Below are 19782 nucleotides of genomic sequence, written 5' to 3'. Positions count from 1 at the left end.
TGGCTGTGTTATACAGTCAGCGCCTGAGAATAATGGTGAGATCAGAGCTATCTCCGATCACAACAGTTTCAAGCATGACAACGGTATTTATTGGGCTTTCATATATTGGCCGTCAGTACTGACAGCCTTAAACTCTTCGTGCAACAAGATCACAGGATACGGATAGGTGGCCATGGAAGCTGGGGGCCTACTGAAGACCCCATGTTTGCTCTGTAAGAACGTCTATGAAGCCCACCCTGGGGTGGACCTAAGAATATCATCAATTTCACAATACACTGTAATACTTTAGTATTGCTGTATATTGCATGGAACATCAAAAAATAGCAGGTTAAAAAGGAAAAATAAATTCTAAAATATTTTTAAAAAATATAAGTGAAAATTTCTAAGTATAAAGTATTCCACTTTTCCTTAAACTGAAATAGCAAAGTATTAAAAAATAGCAGATCTGGTAATGCTACATGCATAATTACTCACACTAAAACATAATATATATATATTTTTTTTAATATATATATATATATATATATATATATATATATATATATATATATATATATTATATCTATATATATAATTGCCTTATTCTGTCTGTCTGTCTGTCTGTCTGTCATGCTCCAAAATTGTGTCCTTACGGTGACACAAAGCTGATTGGCCGCTGGGCTCGTCATGGCCCCGCCCCCCCACACGGATTGGCCGCTCGCCCAGGCTGCGCCCCCACACGGATTGGCCTCTCGCCCCGGCACCCTGCAGGCATTGGCAATTCGGCCACGCCACGCCCCGCCCCCCTCACGCAATGCACGCTAGCTCTGGCCCCGCCCCCCCTCCCCCTCCCGCGCATTCCCCGAACTGACACGGCTGTCACGGAGGTGAGTACTGTACTCCCCCCCCCCCCCCGTCCCCCGCTCGCACGGGAGTGGTGTGGATACGTTGGTAACCATGCTAGCATGGTTACAAGCGCATCAAGGTCCTGCAGCGGCGGAAGATCCACACGCACACACATAGCAGCACATACACACACATCAGATCACACTCACTCTCACACACACCTCACACACACCTCACACACACATCACATCGCATCCACACACTCACAGCATCCGGCGATATCGCTTGCTTCTCGGCCTCGATACTGTGCTGTTGTGACCTTCCAGGACCTGACGGAGGATCACATGGCCAGAAGCATGTGGTATCTCCGGATGTTGTGAGTGTGAGCGCGTATGTGCGATATCGTCAGTGTCTGTGTGTGTGAGTGTATGCGATCGGGTGTGTGTGAGTGTATGCGATCGGGTGTGTGTGAGTGTATGCGATCGGGTGTGTGTGAGTGTATGCGATCGGGTGTGTGTGAGTGTATGCGATCGGGTGTGTGAGTGTCGGCAGAGGAGCACGGCGTGCTGGAGGAGGCTGGGAGCAGAGAGACTGATCTTGTGGAAGGCTGGGAGGGGGAGGCTGATGCTGGGGGAGACTGGGAGGGGAAGGCTGATGCTGAAGGAGGCTGGGAGGGGGAGGCTGGGAGGAAGGAGGCTGGGAGGAGAGAGGCTGATCCTGGGGAAGGCTGGGAAGGGGAGGCTGATGCTGAGGGAGGATGGAAGGAGAGAGGCTGATGCTGCGGGAGGCTGGAAGGAGAGAGGCTGAGGCTGGGAGGAGAGAGGCTGATGCTGGGGAAGGCTGATGCTGAGGGAGGCTGGGAGGGGAAAGCTGATGCGGGGGAAGGCTGGGAGGAGAGAGGCTGATGCTGGGGGAGGCTGATGCTGGGGGAGGCTGGGAGGAGAGAGGCTGATGCTGGGGGAGGCTGGAAGAAGAGAGGCTGATGCTGGGGGAGGCTGGGAGGAGAGAGGCTGATGCTGGGGAAGGCTGGGAGGAGAGAGGCTGATGCTGGGGACAGAGAGGAGAGGCTGATGCTGGGATGAGAGAGGCTGATGCTGGGAGGAGAGAGGCTGATGCTGGGGGAGGCTGGGAGGGGGAGGCTGATGCTGGGGGAGGTTGATGCTGGGGGAGGCTGGGACGAGGGAGGCTGATGCTGGTGGAGGCTGATGCTTGGGGAGGCTGATGCTGGGGGAGGCTGGAAGGAGAGAGGCTGATGCTGGTGGAGGCTGATGCTGGGGGAGACTGGGAGGGGAAGGCTGATGCTGAGGGAGGCTGGGAGGGGGAGGCTGGGAGGAAGGAGGCTGGGAGGAGAGAGGCTGATCCTGGGGAAGGCTGGGAAGGGGAGGCTGCTGAGGGAGGCTGGAAGGAGAGAGGCTGATGCTGGGGGAGGCTGGAAGGAGAGAGGCTGAGGCTGGGAGGAGAGAGGCTGATGCTGGGGAAGGCTGATGCTGAGGGAGGCTGGGAGGGGAAAGCTGATGCTGGGGAAGGCTGGGAGGACGGAGGCTGGGAGGAGAGAAGCTGATCCTGGGGAACGCTGGGAGAGGGAGGCTGATGCTGGGGGAGGCTGAGGCTGGGAGGAGAGAGAGGCTGATGCTGGGGACAGAGAGGCTGATGCTGGGAGGAGAGAGGCTGATGCTGGGAGGAGAGAGGCTGATGCTGGGAGGAGAGAAGCTGATGCTGGGGGCAGAGAAGCTGATGCTGGGGGCAGAGAGGCTGATGCTGGTGCAGCATGGGGGATGGTGCACGATGGGGGGTGCGCAGCATGGGGGATGAAGCATGATGAGGAGTGCGCAGCATGGGGGATGGAGCACGTTTGGGAGTGCGCAGCATGGCGGATGGACCACGTTTGGGAGTGCGCAGCATGGCGGATGGAGCATGTTTGGGAGTGCGCAGCATGGCGGATGGAGCACGTTTGGAAGTGCGCAGCAAGGCGGATGGAGCACGTTTCGGAGTGCGCAGCATGGCGGATGGAGCACGTTTCAGAGTGCGCAGCATGGCGGATGGAGCACGATGGGGGGTGCGCAGCATGGCGGATGGAGCACGATGGGAGGTGCACACCTCCCCCAACACACACAACACACCACACACACACACTGGGAACCACAAACACCGCCCTACACAGACACCCACACACACAGACAACGCTGCACACACACAACACCCAACACACAAACACCGCGGCATACATAAATATACGCACATATCATGCAACACACACATTGCACAAAACATACCTCCCCCCAAAACACACCACACCCACACAAACTGCGCAACACATACACACACAACGCTACAGACACACAGCGCTCCACAAACAACGCAACACACGCAACACACACACAACACCGCTCTCACCCCCCGCCACACCCAGACAACACCCAGAACATGTACAGCTCCTACACAAACACTTGGTAACTACACACAACAACATCTATATATATATATATATATATATATATATATATATAGATATATATAACAAAAATCATACATTAACTACACAATACGTAAATTCTAGAATACCCGATGCGTAGAATCGGGCCACCTTCTAGTGTATATATATATATATCTATATATATAATTGCCTTATTCTGTCTGTCTGTCTGTCTGTTTGTCATGCTCCAAAATTGTGTCCTTACGGTGACACAAAGCTGATTGGCCGCTGGGCTCTCCATGGCCCCGCCCCCCCACACGGATTGGCCAGCCGCTCGCCCAGGCTCCGCCCCCCCCCACAGATTGGCCTCTCGCCCCGGCACCCTGCAGGCATTGGCAATTCGGCCACGCCCCGCCCTCCTCACGCAATGCACGCTAGCTCTGGCCCCGCCCCCTCCCCCCCGCGCATTCCCCGAACTGACACGGCTGTCACGGAGGTGAGTACTGTACTCCCCCCCCCCTCCCCCCCCCCGCGCATTCCCCGAACTGACACGGCTGTCACGGAGGTGAGTACTGTACTCCCCCCCCCCCCCGTCCCCCGCTCGCACGGGAGTGGTGTGGATACGTTGGTAACCATGCTAGCATGGTTACAAGCGCATCAAGGTCCTGCAGCGGCGGAAGATCCACACGCACACACATAACAACACACACACACATACACACACATCAGATCACACTCACTCTCACACACACCTCACACACACATCACATCACATCGCATCCACACACTCACAGCATCCGGAGATATCGCTTGCTTCTCGGCCTCGATACTGTGCTGTTGTGATTTTCCAGGACCTGACGGAGGATCACATGGCCAGAAGCATGTGGTATCTCCGGATGTTGTGAGTGTGAGCGCGTATGTGCGATATCGTCAGTGTCTGTGTGTGTGAGTGTATGCGATCGGGTGTGTGTGAGTGTATGCGATCGGGTGTGTGTGAGTGTATGCGATCGGGTGTGTGTGAGTGTATGCGATCGGGTGTGTGTGAGTGTATGCGATCGGGTGTGTGTGAGTGTATGCGATCGGGTGTGTGAGTGTCGGCAGAGGAGCACGGCGTGCTGGAGGAGGCTGGGAGCAGAGAGGCTGATCTTGGGGAAGGCTGGGAGGGGGTGGCTGATGCTGGGGGAGACTGGGAGGGGAAGGCTGATGCTGAAGGAGGCTGGGAGGGGGAGGCTGGGAGGAAGGAGGCTGGGAGGAGAGAGGCTGATCCTGGGGAAGGCTGGGAAGGGGAGGCTGATGCTGAGGGAGGCTGGAAGGAGAGAGGCTGATGCTGCGGGAGGCTGGAAGGAGAGAGGCTGAGGCTGGGAGGAGAGAGGCTGATGCTGGGGAAGGCTGATGCTGAGGGAGGCTGGGAGGGGAAAGCTGATGCTGGGGAAGGCTGGGAGGACGGAGGCTGGGAGGAGAGAGGCTGATCCTGGGGAAGGCTGGGAGAGGGAGGCTGATGCTGGGGGAGGCTGGAAGGAGAGAGGCTGGAAGAAGAGAGGCTGATGCTGGGGGAGGCTGATGCTGGGGGAGGCTGGGAGGAGAGAGGCTGATGCTGGGGAAGGCTGGGAGGAGAGAGGCTGATGCTGGGGACAGAGAGGAGAGGCTGATGCTGGGAGGAGAGAGGCTGATGCTGGGAGGAGAGAGGCTGATGCTGGGGGAGGCTGGGAGGGGGAGGCTGATGCTGGGGGAGGCTGATGCTGGGGCAGGCTGGGACGAGGGAGGCTGATGCTGGTGGAGGCTGATGCTTGGGGAGGCTGATGCTGGGGGAGGCTGGAAGGAGAGAGGCTGATGCTGGTGGAGGCTGATGCTTGGGGAGGCTGATGCTGGGGGAGACTGGGAGGGGAAGGCTGATGCTGAGGGAGGCTGGGAGGGGGAGGCTGGGAGGAAGGAGGCTGGGAGGAGAGAGGCTGATCCTGGGGAAGGCTGGGAAGGGGATGCTGATGCTGAGGGAGGCTGGAAGGAGAGAGGCTGATGCTGGGGGAGGCTGGAAGGAGAGAGGCTGAGGCTGGGAGGAGAGAGGCTGATGCTGGGGAAGGCTGATGCTAAGGGAGGCTGGGAGGGGAAAGCTGATGCTGGGGAAGGCTGGGAGGACGGAGGCTGGGAGGAGAGAGGCTGAGCCTGAGGAAGGCTGGGAGAGGGAGGCTGATGCTGGGGGAGGCTGAGGCTGGGAGGAGAGAGGCTGATGCTGGGGACAGAGAGGCTGATGCTGGGAGGAGAGAGGCTGATGCTGGGAGGAGAGAGGCTGATGCTGGGAGGAGAGAGGCTGATGCTGGGAGGAGAGAGGCTGATGCTGGGGGCAGAGAGGCTGATGCTGGTGCAGCATGGGGGATGGTGCACGATGGGGGGTGCGCAGCATGGGGGATGGAGCACGATGAGGAGTGCGCAGCATGGGGGATGGAGCACGTTTGGGAGTGCGCAGCATGGCGGATGGACCACGTTTGGGAGTGCGCAGCATGGCGGATGGAGCATGTTTGGGAGTGCACAGCATGGCGGATGGAGCACGTTTGGGAGTGCGCAGCATGGCGGATGGAGCACGTTTGGGAGTGCGCAGCATGGCGGATGGAGCACGTTTGGGAGTGCGCAGCATGGCGGATGGAGCACGTTTGGGAGTGCGCAACATGGCGGATGGAGCACGATGGGGGGTGCGCAGCATGGCGAATGGAGCACGATGGGAGGTGCACACCTCCCCCAACACACACAACACACCACACACACACTGGGAACCACAAACACCGCCCTACACAGACACCCACACACACAGACAACGCTGCACACACACAACACCCAACACACAAACACCGCGGCATACATAAATATACGCACATATCATGCAACACACACATTGCACAAAACATACCTCCCCCCAAAACACACCACACCCACACAAACCGCGCAACACATACACACACAACGCTACAGACACTCAGCGCTCCACAAACAACGCAACACACGCAACACACACACAACACCGCTCTCACCCCCCGCCACACCCAGACAACACCCAGAACATGTACAGCTCCTACACAAACACTTGGTAACTACACACAACAACATATATATATATATATATATATATATATATATATATATATATATATATATATATAGATATATATATATATATATATATAGATATATATAACAAAAATCATACATTAACTACACAATACGTAAATTCTAGAATACCCGATGCGTAGAATCGGGCCACCTTCTAGTATATATATAATTGCCTTATTCTGTCTGTCTGTCTGTCTGTCTGTCTTGCTCCAAAATTGTGTCCTTACGGTGACACAAAGCAGATTGGCCGCTGGCCTCGCCATGGCCCCGCTCCCCGCACGGATTGGTCGCTCGCCCTGGCTCCCCCCCCACACGGATTGGCCGGCCGCTCGCACAGGCTCCGCCCCCCACACGGATTGGCCTCTCGCCCCGGCACCCTGCACGTATTGGCAACTCGGCCACGCCCCGCCCCCCTCACGTAATGCACGCTCGCTCTGGCCCCGCCCCCCGCACGCATCCCCCGAACTGACACGGAGACACGACTCCCAGGTGAGTACTGTACCCCCGGGAGCCCACACCAGCATACGCCGCCAACCCAGCCGACACATACCCTCGCATGCCGTATGCTGGTATGGGCTCCCGTGCGAGTGGGTGACGGGATGCGCTGGTAACCATGGTAGCATAGTTACCAGCGCATCAAGGTCCTGCAGCGGCGGAAAATCCACACGCACACACATAACAACAGACACACACACACATCAGATCACACTCACTCTCACACACACCTCACACACACATCAGATCGCATCCACACACTCACAGCATCCGGAGATATCGCTTGCTTCTCGGCGGCGATACTGTGCTGTGAGCTTCCAGGACCTGCCGGAGGATCACATGGCCAGAAGCATGTGGTATCTCCGGATGTTGTGAGTGTGAGCGCGTATGTGCAATATCGTCAGTGTGTGTGTGAGTGTATGCGATCGGATGTGTGTGAGTGTATGCGATCGGGTGTGTGTGAGTGTATGCGATCGGGTGTGTGTGAGTGTATGCGATCGGGTGTGTGTGAGTGTATGCGATCGGGTGGGTGTGAGTGTATGCGATCGGGTGGGTGTGTGTGTGTGTGAGTGTATGCGATCGGATCTGTGAGTGTCGGCAGAGGAGCACGGCGTGCTGGAGGAGGCTGGGAGGAGAGAGGCTGATCCTGGGGAAGGCTGGGAGGGGGAGGCTGATGCTGGGGGAGGCTGATGTTGGGGGAGGCTGGGAGGGTGTAGGCTGATGCTGGGGGAGGCTGGGAGGAGAGAGGCTGATGCTGGGGGAGGCTGATGCTGGGGGTGGCTGGGATGAGAGAGGCTGATGCTGGGGGAGGCTGATGCTGGGGGTGGCTGGGATGAGAGAGGCTGATGCTGGGGGAGGCTGATGCTGGGGGAGGCTGATGTTGGGGGAGGGTGTAGGCTGATGCTGGGGGAGGCTGATGCTGGGGGAGGCTGGGAGGAGAGAGGCTGATGCTGGGGGAGGCTGATGCTGGGGGTGGCTGGGATGAGAGAGGCTGATGCTGGGGGAGGCTGATGCTGGGGGAGGCTGGAAGGAGAGAGGCTGATGCTGGGGGAGGCTGATGTTGGGGGAGGCTGGGAGGGTGTAGGCTGATGCTGGGGGAGGCTGATGCTGGGGGAGGCTAGGAGGAGAGAGGCTGATGCTGGGGGAGGCTTATGCTGGGGGTTGCTGGGATGAGAGAGGCTGATGCTGGGGGAGGCTGGAAGGAGAGAGGCTGATGCTGGGGGAGGCTGATGCTGGGGGAGGCTGGGAGGGGGAGGCTGATGCTGGGGGAGGCTGATGTTGGGGGAGGCTGGGAGGGTGTAGGCTGATGCTGGGGGAGGCTGATGCTGGGGGAGGCTAGGAGGAGAGAGGCTGATGCTGGGGGAGGCTTATGCTGGGGGTGGCTGGGATGAGAGAGGCTGATGCTGGGGGACGCTGATGCTGGGGGAGGCTGGAAGAAGAGAGGCTGATGCTGGGGGAGGCTGATGCTGGGGGAGGCTGGGAGGGGGAAGCTGATGCTGGGGGAGGCTGGGAGGAGAGAGGCTGATGCTGGGGGAGGCTGATGCTGGGGGAGGCTGGAAGGAGAGAGGCTGATGCTGGGGGAGGCTGATGCTGGGGGAGGCTGGGAGGGGGAGGCTGATGCTAGGGAAGGCTGGGAGGAGAGAGGCTGATGCTGGAGGAGGCTGGGAGGAGAGAGGCTGATGCTGGGGGAGGCTGGGAGGAGAGAGGCCGATGCTGGGGGAGGCTGGGAGGCGGAGGCTGATGCTGGGGGAGGATGGGAGGCGGAGGCTGATGCTGGGGGAGGCTGGAAGGAGAGAGGCTGATGCTGGGGGAGGCTGATGCTGGGGGAGGCTGGGAGGGGGAGGCTGATGCTGGGGGAGGCTGGGAGGAGGGAGGCTGGGAGGAGAGAGGCTGATGCTGGGGGATGCTGATGCTGGAAGGAGAGAGGCTGATGCTGGAAGGAGAGGCTGATGTTGGGGATGCTGGAAGGACAATGGCTGATGCTGGGGGAGGCTGATGCTGAGGGAGGCTGGGAGGTGGAGGCTGATGCTGGGGAAGGCTGGGAAGAGGGAGGCTGGGAGGAGAGAGGCTGATCCTGGGGAAGGCTGGGAGGAGGGAGGCTGGGAGGAGAGAGGCTGATGCTGGGGGAGGCTGATGCTGGGGGAGGCTGGAAGGAGAGAGGCTGATGCTGGGGGAGGCTGGGAGGGGGAGGCTGGGAGGAGAGAGGCTGATGCTGGGGGAGGCTGGGAGGGGGGAGGCTGAGAGAAGAGAGGCTGATGCTGGGGGAGGCTGAGGCTGGGAGGAGAGAGGCTGATGCTGGGGACAGAGAGGCTGATGCTGGGGACAGAGAGGCTGATGCTGGGAGGAGAGAGGCTGATGCTGGGAGGAGAGAGGCTGATGCTGGGAGGAGAGAGGCTGATGCTGCGGGTAGAGAGGCTGATGCTGCGGGTAGAAAGGCTGATGCTGGTGCAGCATGGGGGATGGAGCACGATGGGGGGTGCGCAGCATGGGGGATGGAGCACGTTTGGGAGTGCGCAGCATGGCGGATGGAGCACGTTTGGGACTGCGCAGCATGGCGGATGGACCACGTTTGGGAGTGCGCAGCATGGCGGATGGAGCACGATGGGGGGTGCGCAGCATGGGGGATGGAGCACGATGGGAGGTGCACACCTCCCCCCAACACACACACACACACAACACACCACACACACACTGGGAACCACAAACACCGCCCTACACAGACACCCACACACACAGACAATGCTGCACACACACAACACCCAACACACAAACACCGCGGCATACATAAATATACGCACATACCGCACAACACACACATTGCACAAAACATACCTCCCCCAAAACACACCACACCCATACAAACCGCGCAACACACACACACACACAACGCTACAGACACACAGCGCTCCACAAACAACGCAACACACGCAATACACATACAACAACGCTCTCACCCCCCGCCACACCCAGACAACACCCAGAACATGTACAGCGCCTACACAAACACTTGGTAACTACACACAACAACATCTATATATATATATATATATATATATATATATATATATATATATATATATAACAAAAATCATACATTAACTACACAATACGTAAATTCTAGAATACCCGATGCGTAGAATCGGGCCACCTTCTAGTATATATAAAATTCCCTAAACTAAAACATAAAAATATATCTTAAAGTAAACGCTGAAAGCCAAAAAAAAGTTAAAACGTCATAATTTTGAATAAAAAAAAAAAAATTAAATAAAAAAATCTTGCTGCATGTACTCCAAACTGGTATTAATAAAGACTACAGCCCAAGGCAGAAAAAAAAACCAAAAAGAACAAAAAACAATGTTGTCAGTCTCAGAAAATGGTAATACAAACCACATTTTTTATTTAATAAATTTCTGATTTTTTTTTAACCACCAAAATATTTTTTTTAAAAAACCTAAACATTTTTGGTATTCCCATACTCTACGTACATCGAGAATCTTGGTGCCAGATTTTTATTTTTCGGCACTCGGCAGCCCTCCACAGATGAGGGTGGCCATGTACAGTGTCACTGGATGACCATCTAATGTGTATGGAGAGGTCATGTCTCTCTGCGGTCTGAAGAAAAAAGGGTCAGGCATGTTGGATTTTAACATGCCTAATCCTTTTATTCCTCCAGTGGACAAGCGAGCCCAAAATGTGTCTTATTTCTTCTTGAAGGGGTTTTCCGTTTTCCAAAAAAATCTCTCTGCTTTGCCTACGATTTAAATAACAAACATCAAAAAGCAGACTTTCTCCTTCTTCACCTTGCCCAGGTCCAGCACGGAGGAGTTTTCGCTGCTCCTCTCAGTGTCTATTATTGGCTGCAGCACTGATGCCATATGGACATTAGGACCCCCAGCGACCCAAACAACAAAGCGCTAGATCTTCAGCTCCATTAATTGTCTGAGGAACTGCCAAAAAACAGAGTAGGGCGCTGCACCTTATCTGGCAGATGCCCAAATATATGGAGGAGAAGTTAAGCATGCTGCGCCACTCAAGGTGGGATTCTGGTTCCCAGGATCTTAGGCGTCCCAGCAGCCAGACCTCTAACACGTACTAAGTTGTCCCCTATTCATCTATTCTATCATCTGTTGTAGTTCAGAATATTTCTTAATGCCATTTTAAACATTTTAAGGCTTTTTACTAACGGGTGGAACGAATCAGGTGCCCGGACACAGCCCGTTTGCCCCTGAATTTCCTGACAAATCAGTCCTTGCATTAGAAGTACATATGATTGTTGTTTTGTTCTCCACCATGTTATTAATTAACCCTCCTGCAGAATTCTTTGCCCTCCGGGTCATTGGTGGAGGTCACATTGGTACATAGGGCATCATTTCATAAGCTCCAGTGTCCGGTAATGTATGGCGTCCATTCAAGTAGGCACAGGGCTGCACGCTCCGGTGCACCCATAATAAAGCTCATCCTCTCCGCCGGCATGCAGTCACATTCTTTAGCTGTCACAAAGTCCAAAGTCCATCATCTGCATTTCCTGCCCGGTTCCGTATGGACAGGGTGGGGGGGCCGATCTTCTAATCACTGGACCTTACAGAGGAGGGGGATTCAGAGCCAGATCTCACTACTCTATTCTTGTACCACCCACATACAGGACAAGATGGCAAAACGGATCCAGGCCCGGAGACTGGAGGGAGTGGATGAAAATATCTGGTGAGTCACTGGGTTTGATATGCGCAGAACCAAAAACTTTATCCATCTGTTCCTGGGAAAGCTGGGTGACGATATGACCAGAATGACACCTTCCTCAGGATTTGTATCCCAGCTTTCCCAAACCCTTGGATGATGGATCTGCCTATTAAAGGGGTTGTTTTCTGCTAAACCCCTCCTTAATGGCCCCAGGGTGCTGTCTAAATAAAAAAAAAATGCCTATTGATTGATTGTCCTCGCTCTGAGCCTTGTGTCCCCCACCAAGTGTACTGATGGTCCTCACTCTCCACCTTGTGTCCCCCACCAAGTGTACTGATGGTCCTCACTCTCCACCTTGTGTCCCCCACCAAGTGCACTGATGGTCCTCACTCTCCACCTTGTGTCCCCCACCAAGTGTACTGATGGTCCTCACTCTCTACTTTGTGTCCCCCACCAAGTCTACTGATGGTCCTCACTCTCCACCTTGTGTCCCCCACCAAGTCTACTGATGGTCCTCACTCTCCACCTTGTGTCCCCCCACCAAGTGTGCTGATGGTCCTCGCTCTCAGCCTTGTGTCTCCTGCCAAGTGTGCTGATGGTCCTCACTCTCAGCCTTGTGTCTCCTGCCAAGTGTACTGATGATCCTCACTCTCAGCCTTGTGTCTCCTACCAAGTGCCAAGTGTACTGATGGCCCTCGCTCTGACCCTTGTGTCTCCTGCCAAGTGTACTGATGATCCTCGCTCTCAGCCTTGTGTCTCCTGCCAAGTGTACTGATGATCCTCGCTCTCAGCCTTGTGTCTCCTGCCAAGTGTACTGATGATCCTCGCTCTCAGCCTTGTGTCTCCTGCCAAGTGTACTGATGGTCCTCGCTCTCAGCCTTGTGTCTCCTGCCAAGTGTACTGATGGTCCTCGCTCTCAGCCTTGTGTCTCCTGCCAAGTGTACTGATGATCCTTGCTCTCAGCCTTGTGTCTCCTGCCAAGTGTACTGATGATCCTCGCTCTCAGCCTTGTGTCTCCTGCCAAGTGTACTGATGATCCTCGCTCTCAGCCTTGTGTCTCCTGCCAAGTGTACTGATGATCCTCAATCTTAGCCTTGTGTCCCCCACCAAGTGTACTGATAGTCCTCGCTCTCAGCCTTGTGTCTCCTGCCAAGTGCCAAGTGTACTGATGGTCATCACTCTCAGCCTTGTGTCCTTCGCCAAGTGTACTGATGATCCTCGCTCTCAGCCTTGTGTCTCCTGCCAAGTGTACTGATGATCCTCAATCTTAGCCTTGTGTCCCCCACCAAGTGTACTGATAGTCCTCGCTCTCAGCCTTGTGTCTCCTGCCAAGTGCCAAGTGTACTGATGGTCATCACTCTCAGCCTTGTGTCCTCCGCCAAGTGTACTGATGATCCTTGCTCTCAGCCTTGTGTCTCCTGCCAAGTGTACTGATGGTCCTCACTCTCAGCCTTGTGTCCTCCGCCAAGTGTACTGATAGTCCTCACTTTCAGCTTTGTCTCTCCTGCCAAGTGTACTGATGGTCCTCACTCTCAGCCTTGTGTCCTCCGCCAAGTGTACTGATGGTCCTCACTTTCAGCTTTGTCTCTCCTGCCATGTGTACTGATGATCCTCGGTCTCAGCCTTGTGTCCTCCGCCAAGTGTACTGATGGTCCTCCCTCTCAGCCTTGTCTCTCCTGCCAAGTGTACTGATGATCCTCGCTCTGAGCCTTGTGTCCCCACCAAGTGTACTGATGGTCCTCACTCTCCACCTTGTGCCCCCCACCAAGTGTACTGATGGTCCTCACTCTCCACCTTGTGCCCCCCACCAAGTGTACTGATGGTCCTCACTCTCCACCTTGTGTCCCCCACCAAGTGTACTGATGGTCCTCACTCTCAGCCTTGTGTCCCCCACCAAGTGTAGTGATAATCCTCGCTCTCAGCTTTGTGTCCCCCGCCAGTCTCCTGACATAGTCATGTCTCTGCTGCAGCCATCACATTACTGTTTTTCTTCCACTCTGACAGAGTATTGAAGGCTGCAGCCAATCAGTGTCTGCTAATTGGCTGCAGCGGTTATGTCAGGAAACCGGCGTGGGACACAGGGCCCACGCAGAAGAGCAGCGCCGGTAGAGGAGTTTATAAGTTTTCATTTACTTATGCAGCATCCTGAGGCCATTTATAAGGGGTTGTCCGGTAATGGACAGTCCCTTTGAATGTTTCACTTCATAGCTTTGCCATTACTCTGACCTTGCACCCCCACTAATGAGCTTTTTGCTGTAATAGGTCATCAGTATATAAATACTGGTAAACCCCTTTAAGGTGCAGCTGTCAGACACCTTTCCCAACCGCATACACATGTACGCTCGGCCCAGCGGAGCGCGCTTTTACATGAAAAAGTGAAAAAACTACTGACGGATACCACTGAAGGTGTAAATAACATGTGGGGGGGGTGCACTGCCTGAAATCCATGTATTGCTCCCTATAAGCCAGTTCTGCCTCTGTATAAAGCATATAGCCGGGGATGGGGACTGCCTGTAAAATCCTAGTTTTATGAGCACACGACTTCTCATGGATTTACTGCGTTGCGTCTCTTGCAGGGTGGAGTTCGTCAGCCTCGCTGATGAGTATAAGACCGTGAACCTGGGACAAGGCTTCCCTGACTTCTCTCCTCCGAGTTATGTGAGGGAAGCGTTCTCCAAAGCCATCAAAGATGAGGGCACCCTACTGAACCAGTACACCAGAGCCTTTGTGAGTATAGCCCTCAATATCTAGAGATGACATCAGCAGTCAATGTGTAGCAATGACATCATCATATCAGCCCATATCTAGCGACGACATCATCATATCAATCAATGTCTAGCGATGACCTCATCATATCAATCCATGTCTTGCCATGACATCATCAGATCAGTCCATGTCTAGCCATGACATCATCATATCAGTCCATGTCTAGCTATGATCTCAGCATATCAGTCCATGTCTAGCAATGACATCATATCAATCCATGTCTAGCGATGACGTCATCATATCAATCCATGTCTAGTGATGACATCATCATATCAATCCATGTCTTGCCATGACATCATCAGATCAGTCCATGTCTAGCCATGACATCATCATATCAGTCCATGTCTAGCTATGATCTCAGCATATCAGTCCATGTCTAGCAATGACATCATATCAATCCATGTCTAGCGATGACGTCATCATATCAATCCATGTCTAGTGATGACATCATCATATCAATCCATGTCTTGCCATGACATCATCAGATCAGTCCATGTCTAGCCATGACATCATCATATCAGTCCATGTCTAGCTATGATCTCAGCATATCAGTCCATGTCTAGCAATGACATCATATCAATCCATGTCTAGCGATGACATCATATCAATCCATGTCTAGCGATGACATCATCATATCAGTCCATGTCTAGCCATGACATCATCATATCAGTCCATGTCTAGCGATGACATCATCATATCAGTCCATGTCTAGCGATGACATCATCATATCAATCCATGTCTAGCGATGACATCATATCAATCCATGTCTAGCAATGACATCATATCAGTCCATGTCTAGCGATGACATCATCATATCAGTCCATGTCTAGCGATGACATCATCATATCAGTCCATGTCTAGCGATGACATCATCATATCAATCCATGTCTAGCGATGACATCATATCAATCCATGTCTAGCAATGACATCATATCAGTCCATGTCTAGCGATGACATCATCATATCAGTCCATGTCTAGCCATGACATCATCATATCAGTCCATGTCTAGTGATGACATCATCATATCAGTCCATGTCTAGTGATGACATCATCATATCAGTCCATGTCTAGCTATGACCTCAGCATATCAGTCCATGTCTAGTGATGACATCATCATGTCACTCCATGTCTAGTGATGACATCACCATATCAGTCCATGTCTATCCATGACATCATCATATCAGTCCATGTCTAGTGATGACATCATCATATCAATTCATGTCTTGCAATGACCTCATCAGTCATCTCTTCAATGGGATTTCACATATTTTTACGGGAGTCCTAACGTTTCTGGTACTGGATCAGCACACGTATCCTGTACTTCACCCCCATCCTCAGCCATGCTTCTTCTTTGCAGGGACACCCTCCTTTGGTGAAGGTCCTCGCCCAGTTGTTTGGGCCGCTGTTTGGAAAGGAGCTGAACCCCAGCACCAACATCATGGTGTCTGTCGGCGCCTATGAAGCTCTGTTTTGTTCCTTCCAAGCTCTGGTGGATGAAGGAGATGAGGTACTACTCTACGTCACCAGATAAGTGATCATATATTATGGATTGTAGCCCTCACTTCTATTCTATAGTCCACATTTCAGAATTTAAATTAAGTTTTTGTGATAAATTTATTTTTTTTAATTGTTTGATGTGTTCTTTTTTCAATTTTCCATATCATATAAATAAATAATCTGACATTATAATTTTCACACTTGCCACTAGGCCTCATACTAAACACACACTTTCTGATCTGTACAGAACACTTCAGCAGTCTCGTTATCCTCACAGACAGGCTTATACTGAAAGGCAGCACCTTTATATACAGTAGGTTGTATTGGCTTCGCTGCTGGCCGTGTGGTCCTTCCAGGGTGAGCCGACTGCCTATTTCATATATCCTATATATACTAGATCCACATTTACAATAGATATCACAGCTCACCTCCTCCCCCTGTACAATGACTGATAACACCTCTATATATAGTAGATAAAACATGATCCACCATTTACAATAGATTATATCACAGCTCTCCTCCTCCTCCTCCTCCTGTACAACTCATTACAGCTTTATATACAGTAAATTAAAAAGGATCCACCATTAACAATAGTTGATAAAACAGGGTCCACCATGTACAGTATATGATATCACTGCTCACCTCCTCCGCCTCCTGTACAATGACATATAACATCTCTATATACAGTAGATAAAACATGATCCAGCATTCACAAAAGATTATATCACAGCTCACCTCCCCCTCCTGTACAATTGATTACACATTTATATACAGTAGATTACACAGGATCCACCATTCACAATAGGCGATGTCACAGCTCACCTCCTCCTTTACAATGACTGATAACACCTCTATATGCAGTAGATAAAACAGAATCTACCAGTTACAATAGATTATACCACATCTCACCTCCTCCTCCTGTGCAACTGATAACACCTTTATATACAGTAGATTACACAGTATCCACCATTAATAGTAGGTGTTAAAACAGGATCCACCATGTACAGTAGATGATATCACTGCTCACCTCCTCCTCCTGTACAATGACTGATAACACCTCTATATACAGTACATAAAACAGGATCCACCATTTACATTAGAATATATCACATCTCACCTCCTCCTCCTGTGCAACTGATAACACCTTTTATATACTGTAGATAACACAGGATCCACCATTAACAATAGGTGAAGTCACAGCTCACCTCCTCCTGTACAATCCCTCAATATACAGTAGGTTTCACCATTCACAATAGGCAATGTCACAGCTCACCTCCTCCTGTGCAATAACTGATAACACTGTATATACAGTAGATAACACATGATCCACCATTTACAGTAGATTATATCACAGCTCTCCTCCTCCTCCTGTACAACTGATAACACCTTTTATACAATAGATAAAACATGATCCACCATTTACAATAGATTATATCACATCTCACCCCCCTCCTCCTGTACAACTGATAACACCTTTATATACAGTAGTTAACACAGGATCCACCATTAACAATAGGTGATGTCACAGCTCACCTCCACAGTACACTATGCAATCACTAAAATATAGAAATAATTGGGTTTATTAACCCTTCCAGTACATTTTAAAGCCTTTCTACAGTCTTGTTCCGGCTGGCGGGTGCTTTTCTCATCTTATTGGGGGGGTTAGATTTGCACGTCTGTCTCCATGCTTGGGTCAGACGGGGTCTATCTTCTCCCACAAGATTTAAGAAAAAAAGTACATTCATTTGCTTCATATTTCAGGTTATTATCATTGAACCGTTCTTCGACAGCTACGAACCGATGACGTTAATGGCCGGAGGACAATGCGTGTACATTCCCCTGAGACCTGTAAGTGGTTTATATCATATAGCGGGCTGTTATATAGGGGATACTCTGGTGCTGTCACTATGCCATCATTAGTTACCAGTACAGAGCACCCGAGCATGGTAGTGCACGCTCATCACTAGTTACCAGTACTGAGCACCCGAGCATGGTAGTGCACGCTCATCACTAGTTACCAGTACTGAGCACCCGAGCATGGTAGTGCCCGCTCATCACTAGTTACCAGTACTGAGCACCCGAGCATGGTAGTGCCCGCTCATCACTAGTTACCAGTACTGAGCACCCGAGCATGGTAGTGCCCGCTCATCACTAGTTACCAGTACTGAGCACCCGAGCATGGTAGTGCCCGCTCATCACTAGTTACCAGTACTGAGCACCCGAGCATGGTAGTGCCCGCTCATCACTAGTTACCAGTACTGAGCACCCGAGCATGGTAGTGCCCGCTCATCACTAGTTACCAGTACTGAGCACCTGAGCATGGTAGTGCCCGCTCATCACTAGTTACCAGTACTGAGCACCCGAGCATGGTAGTGCCCGCTCATCACTAGTTACCAGTACTGAGCACCCGAGCATGGTAGTGCCCGCTCATCACTAGTTACCAGTACTGAGCACCCGAGCATGGTAGTGCCCGCTCATCACTAGTTACCAGTACTGAGCACCCGAGCATGGTAGTGCACGCTCATCACTAGTTACCAGTACTGAGCACCCGAGCATGGTAGTGCCCGCTCATCACTAGTTACCAGTACTGAGCACCCAAGCATGGTAGTGCACGCTCATCACTAGTTACCAGTACTGAGCACCCAAGCATGGTAGTGCACGCTCATCACTAGTTACCAGTACAGAGCACCCGAGCATGGTAGTGCACGCTCATCACTAGTTACCAGTACTGAGCACCCGAGCATGGTAGTGCCCGCTCATCACTAGTTACCAGTACTGAGCACCCGAGCATGGTAGTGCCCGCTCATCACTAGTTACCAGTACTGAGCACCCGAGCATGGTAGTGCCCGCTCATCACTAGTTACCAGTACTGAGCACCCGAGCATGGTAGTGCCCGCTCATCACTAGTTACCAGTACTGAGCACCCGAGCATGGTAGTGCCCGCTCATCACTAGTTACCAGTACTGAGCACCTGAGCATGGTAGTGCCCGCTCATCACTAGTTACCAGTACTGAGCACCCGAGCATGGTAGTGCCCGCTCATCACTAGTTACCAGTACTGAGCACCCGAGCATGGTAGTGCCCGCTCATCACTAGTTACCAGTACTGAGCACCCGAGCATGGTAGTGCCCGCTCATCACTAGTTACCAGTACTGAGCACCCGAGCATGGTAGTGCACGCTCATCACTAGTTACCAGTACTGAGCACCCGAGCATGGTAGTGCCCGCTCATCACTAGTTACCAGTACTGAGCACCCAAGCATGGTAGTGCACGCTCATCACTAGTTACCAGTACTGAGCACCCGAGCATGGTAGTGCACGCTCATCACTAGTTACCAGTACTGAGCACCCGAGCATGGTAGTGCCCGCTCATCACTAGTTACCAGTACTGAGCACCCGAGCATGGTAGTGCCCGCTCATCACCAGTTACCAGTACTGAGCACCCGAGCATGGTAGTGCCCGCTCATCACTAGTTACCAGTACCGAGCACCCGAGCATGGTAGTGCCCGCTCATCACTAGTTACCAGTACTGAGCACCCGAGCATGGTAATGCCCTCTCATCACTAGTTACCAGTACCAAGCACCCGAGCATGGTAGTGCCCGCTCATCACTAGTTACCAGTACTGAGCACCTGAGCATGGTAGTGCCCACTCATCACTAGTTACCAGTACTGAGCACCCGAGCATGGTAGTGCCCGCTCATCACTAGTTACCAGTACTGAGCACCCGAGCATGGTAGTGCCCACTCATCACTAGTTACCAGTACCGAGCACCCGAGCATGGTAGTGCCCGCTCATCACTAGTTACCAGTACTGAGCACCTGAGCATGGTAGTGCCCGCTCATCACTAGTTACCAGTACTGAGCACCCGAGCATGGTAGTTCCCGCTCATCACTAGTTACAAGTACTGAGCACCCGAGCATGGTAGTGCCCGCTCATCACTAGTTACAAGTACTGAGCACCCGAGCATGGTAGTGCCCGCTCATCACTAGTTACCAGTACTGAGCACCTGA

The 19782-nt window shown here is 52.5% G+C and overlaps 1 protein-coding gene across 4 annotated transcripts in view; it reads left to right on the top strand.

Moving 5' to 3' along the window:
- The window catches only part of KYAT1 (kynurenine aminotransferase 1), a 74492-nt gene that overhangs the window by 19332 nt on the left and 35378 nt on the right, over positions 1-19782 (top strand). For all 4 annotated transcript variants that reach the window (XR_012725316.1, XM_075324319.1, XM_075324320.1 and 1 more), the window contains 4 exons: positions 11475-11533; positions 14086-14236; positions 15634-15783; positions 17535-17621. Coding sequence is in view for 3 of the 4 variants with exons in the window: in XM_075324319.1 (XP_075180434.1) it covers positions 11475-11533; positions 14086-14236; positions 15634-15783; positions 17535-17621 (447 nt within the window). In the remaining variant the exon portion in view is untranslated. The remainder of the gene's footprint in view (positions 1-11474; positions 11534-14085; positions 14237-15633; positions 15784-17534; positions 17622-19782) is intronic.

The sequence above is a fragment of the Anomaloglossus baeobatrachus genome, chromosome 9 (assembly GCF_048569485.1).
Source record: "Anomaloglossus baeobatrachus isolate aAnoBae1 chromosome 9, aAnoBae1.hap1, whole genome shotgun sequence".
Classification (NCBI taxonomy): domain Eukaryota; kingdom Metazoa; phylum Chordata; class Amphibia; order Anura; family Aromobatidae; genus Anomaloglossus; species Anomaloglossus baeobatrachus.
The sequence above is the reverse complement of the archived record's forward strand: the minus strand, read 5'-3'. Positions and strand labels throughout refer to the sequence as shown.